The following is a 4,763-nucleotide window of genomic DNA, read 5'->3' as shown; positions in this document are numbered from 1 at the left end:
TTTGTTGCCAAACACCCCCATATATAGTATTTCACCCCAACATACATAAGCCAAAGTGTCTGCTTTGGCTTTCTAGTGTAATATTTTGAGAACCAAGCTATGGCACCACAAGCAAAAGTTGAGCATCAACAACGTCTAATAAAGATGAGTTTGTGCATATTTCTTGTGTTGGCTCTCTCTAGTGTAGCTGCCTCTCAGTCACTTGTCAAGTACTTGCCAGGTTTTGATGGAGAGCTGCCCTTCAACCTTGAAACCGGGTGAGAACTGAGAATTTTCTCGGTTTGTTTTTTTTTTTTTTGTTTTTTTTGAAAGTATGAGGAGTTTGATGGGTTTTTGTGTGTAGATACATCGGCATAGGGGACACGGATGATGTGCAGCTATTTTATTATTTCATTGAGTCGGAGAGAGACCCAGTGACTGATCCTCTTGTCCTGTGGCTCACCGGTGGCCCTGGCTGTTCGGGTTTCTCTGCACTTGTTTACGAAATCGGTATTCTCTCATTATCCTCACTTTCCATAAACATTATTAAATACAATTCAGTGTTCGTCGCAATATTTAACAAATGCCTAGCTACATTTGTATTTGACGCCTACAATATATCAAAGTATATTCCATAATATTGAGTCAAGGTTTTTGGTAGGGAGTGAGATTTGACTTTATATATATCTGGTCATTTATGTGTTTACCATTTCTATTTCTGCTTGTGCACTGTTAGGTACTTTTTCAAAAGGGACAACATTTGAAAACACCAACTAGAACACCACAACAGTACAGCAAATTAAATTTAGAACAGTAATTCTACAAACAGGTCCACCTAAATACTAATCCACTCGTACAATTACTCATGGTACTCTCAATAATTACTCCACTTACACACCTAAATAAAACCACAATCTCACACAAGGAGTGTATGTAAAGCCAAGAATCATCTATGCCCAAATGTCTTTGTCCCTTTGTCTTAAAATGTCTACAACCATTGGATCATATGAAAATCAAGGTACAGAAATCTTGAGACATATCCAATGGCTGTAGATATTTTAGAGTAAGCGGATATGCACATTTGAAAACAAAAGATCCTTTGCCGTGTACTTTCTCAACTTAGAATGATTGTTCAAAAATTTTCAATAGGTTGCATTCTTTCCCAAACTCAAGCAATAATGATTTGGTAAGTAAATTTTGGATATGAGATTCTACCCTCACACATGTTCTTAACACTTCAAAGGGTCCCAAGTCCATTCTCATCCCTATTGATGTAAATACATTCCACCTTTTTTTTTTTTTTTTTTTTTCCTTTCTCTCTCTTTTCTGTAGGTCCATTGTTGTTTGATGTTGAGTCATGGACTGGCCAATTACCATCTCTTAGAGTAAAGAAATACTCATGGACAAAGGTGCAACATTTTAACCTTACCCTAATTGCTTTTTTTTTTTTTTTTTTAAGTAAAACTTATTTTAAAAAATTATGATAATCTTAATTAATTAATCTCAGTGATATTTCAGGTTGCCAACATAATCTTTATAGACCAACCTGTGGGAACTGGATTTTCCTATGCCAGAACATCAGCTGGTTACAATACTTCTGACACAAAGTCCGTGGCACAAATCTATAGTTTTCTCAGAAAGGTAAAAAATTTTTTTCCCTGATTTAATTGATTAGATATTTTAACAGTGATAATTCCCTGAATTACTATGCGCAAAATTGAAAACTGGTAATTTGGAGAATGTTTTGTGAAATCAGTATTTTGATTTTTTGTGTCGTGACACAGTGGTTGGTGTACCATCCGCAATTCCAAACAAATCCTCTCTACATTGGTGGGGATACGTATTCAGGAATTACTGTTCCGCTCCTCGTCCAAACAATATTAGATGGTATTCCTTTTGATGAGAATTAATTAGTTTATGCTTTGATTGTTTACAGTTTAGAAAACAATTTTGATTAATTAAGTTTTGGTTGGATTGGAATTGCAGGTCTTGATGAAGGGCTTGAGCCACTCATGGGACTCCAAGTATGTAACATAATTAGAAATGGAATTTTTATAGTTAATTTGTTCTTCAAATTCCAATTTTATTGGTGATTTTTCCTTCCCATGGTTGCTAAGAATCCAGAAATAAAAAAAGAAAAGAAAAGAAAAGAAAATTTGAGTTCTTACCAATATACAAGGTTGGGACAGGACTGTGTATTTGTGTTTTGAAAATTATGGTTCAGTGGTCTCTAAATTGTTTACAGGGATATTTGTTGGGAAACCCAGTGACAGATTCTTACATCGATGATAATTCAAGGATCCCATATGTTCACCGGGTGAATCTGATATCTGATGAGCTTTACGAGGTGATAATATTATTGATTTTATCTAATAGTCATAATAGTTCGAACAAATCTGTCCTAAAGTCCTAATATTTTATTTTTTCATTTATTTATTTTTGCAGGATGCAAAATTATATTGCCACGGTGACTATGTTAATGTACAATTCAACAATAGTTTATGTGTAACCGCTCTTCTGGCAATCAAACATGTAAGAACGATTATCATTTTTGCTTATATGTTCGAGGAACTTTGAGAAAACTCAGTTGCACATAAATTTTTCACAGAAGATTTCTGTGCTTTATGTTTGTCAGTTATGCTCTCTTCTGTGATTCATTTCTGTGAAATTTTTTTGTGCAACTAGCACGGCTGACAAACTTTCCATCTTTAAGAGCGCTAAGAATGTGTCTGAATTTGCAGTGTCTGCTGCAAATAAACCTAGTTCAAATTTTAGAACCTCAATGCGCTTTTTCATCGCCTAGGAGAATGGAAATCGAATGGGATTTGAGAGTTCGAGAAGCCGAAACCATAGAATATCTCGATTCACTAAATAAACTTCCTAAGCTAACTTGCAGGGTAAATCTCTAGTCTCTCTAAATCTCTCAACACACAACTTTGAATATGGTTATTGTTTAGTAATTTCATTTTTCTATACTGGAATAAGCATAACTCTACTATTCTCATTTTCCAGAGTTTTAGTTACATGCTATCCGACAAGTGGGCAAATGATAAAGCTGTCCAAAAGGCTCTTAACGTCCGAGAGGTGTGCGTATTCCGTATTTATTTCTCTTAATTTATTTAGATATAAATCACTGACTAGGATACATATTTGTGACATCCAATCAGGGAACAATGAATTATACTAGTTGGATGAGGTGTGCAAAAACCTTACCATTCTATACAGAAGATGTCTCAAGTACCATTGATTATCATAAAAATTTCACAAAGACCGGTCTTCGAGCTCTTGTATACAGGTACTCCTTTCCTTGGTTGTTACAATTCCATCACATTTTTCTACTGAAAGGACTAATTAATAAAGAACAAATAGTGAAATTTATCAGGAAAAAAAATCATCTCAAAATTCATCAGAATTATTATCCTCAATCAACATTCTCATTCTGATTTGTGTTTAAATTGAACAATGAAGTGTCTCAATTACCATATATTCTTATTGACCAAGTTCACAATTTTCACAGTGGTGACCATGACGTTACTGTTCCATATATTGGCACGCTGGAGTGGATAAATTCACTCGGAGTTCCTATTTTTGATCAATGGCGACCGTGGTTTGTTGATGGCCAAATTGCAGGGTATGTTTCATATTATGCCATTTTTTTTTTCTATAATTTTTATTTATTTTTTATTTTTCCAAATTTCACACTAAATTTTTTAACTAAGCAATGGTTATGCTGCCATTTGAATGCAGATATACGCAGAAATATATGAATGATAACTATCGCTTGGCATACGCAACTTTAAAGGCACGTTCAAACTACTCTATTTATTAACTTATTTATTTTATTTTATTTTATGATTTTCACAAATTAATCAAAATTTAAGTCAAACTTATGCTCTATTTTATTTATTTATTTTTATAACAGGGAGCAGGATACACAGCTCCAGAATATAAACGCAAGGAAGCCCTCAACCTGGTGGATAGGTGGTTCGCTTATTATCCAATCTAATTGAGGGGTTGTGGATTGAAATATAATCCATATGTGGATGTTCAAAATAATTGAAAATTTGAAGTACTTATTGATATAATTCCAAATTCAAAGTAATTAATTAACATCTCGATTGTTGTATTTTGTAGCATTTTGTGTGAATGTTTAGAATAAGATGAGTTTTTTCTGCACCGCTTGATGTAATTGCTATGACATTTTATTTCTGAAAACAAAAATACTAGAGATCCTAAAATTTTCATCTAAAATTTTATCAAATGTCTCACATGGTGTGAGACTCACATTGTATGAGTCTCACACTCATGTAAGACATTTGATAGAAATTTTAGTAAATTTTTTGAGATCTCTAACTCTTTTGAAAATGATATAATGACTCATACCGATATCAAAATTTTGGATAGAGCACTCTGATATGGACCAACATGGCCAATGCAGTGTTGCATTGATCGAGTTTGTGAGTCCCACCAAGTGGGTGTAATGGGCTAATAGCCCAAGCCTAGAATAAAGTTAGGCTTTATGGATTCGGATCCTCTCCGTAGTACATTTTATAACCCAGCGTCAATCTTGAATTTTCAACCTTGGGTATATTTTTGGTTTAAGAAGTCCAATAAATAAGTTATCCAATAATACTATTTACTTCAAAAGAAGTATTCAGAGAAATTATCAGAATTTAAAACTAGTATGATATGGATTACACTCAAAATAAATTTCATTCATGTGTTTTAAATTTTGCATATTTTTTTTGTATGTAGGCACTCTATTTTTAGGTAGGTAATATTAA

At 33.4% G+C, this 4,763-nt stretch overlaps 1 protein-coding gene across 2 annotated transcripts; it reads left to right on the top strand.

The window, feature by feature from the left end:
• On the top strand, positions 1-4,105 carry LOC114281123 (serine carboxypeptidase-like 7). Of its 2 annotated transcripts, none has more exons than XM_082914110.1 (14): positions 1-257; positions 344-489; positions 1,312-1,388; positions 1,498-1,620; positions 1,764-1,866; positions 1,966-2,003; positions 2,225-2,326; positions 2,425-2,511; positions 2,721-2,876; positions 2,992-3,063; positions 3,147-3,274; positions 3,497-3,610; positions 3,727-3,781; positions 3,902-4,105. In XM_082914110.1, exons 1-14 carry the CDS (start codon positions 100-102, stop codon positions 3,983-3,985), a joined length of 1,443 nt encoding a protein of 480 aa, XP_082770236.1. In that variant the 5' UTR covers positions 1-99; the 3' UTR covers positions 3,986-4,105. The 2 variants fall into 2 exon arrangements, with proteins under 2 accessions (XP_082770236.1, XP_082770237.1); XM_082914111.1 differs by having other exon boundaries at positions 45-257; positions 3,727-3,785; positions 3,906-4,105.
• The last annotated feature ends 658 nt before the right edge of the window (positions 4,106-4,763 follow it).

Source organism: Camellia sinensis, chromosome 2 (assembly GCF_055761805.1).
Source record: "Camellia sinensis isolate YWXY chromosome 2, ASM5576180v1, whole genome shotgun sequence".
In the NCBI taxonomy this organism is placed as follows: domain Eukaryota; kingdom Viridiplantae; phylum Streptophyta; class Magnoliopsida; order Ericales; family Theaceae; genus Camellia; species Camellia sinensis.
The sequence above is the reverse complement of the archived record's forward strand: the minus strand, read 5'-3'. Positions and strand labels throughout refer to the sequence as shown.

Bases quoted from the DNA above. Each gene is read 5' to 3' on its own strand.
- LOC114281123 (XM_082914110.1), top strand. From the start codon at position 100: ATGGCACCACAAGCAAAAGTTGAGCATCAACAACGTCTAATAAAGATG. The intron at 490-1,311 runs GTATTCTCTCAT...TCTTTTCTGTAG, and splicing joins TGCACTTGTTTACGAAATCG to GTCCATTGTTGTTTGATGTT. The intron at 1,621-1,763 runs GTAAAAAATTTT...GTCGTGACACAG, and splicing joins TCTATAGTTTTCTCAGAAAG to TGGTTGGTGTACCATCCGCA.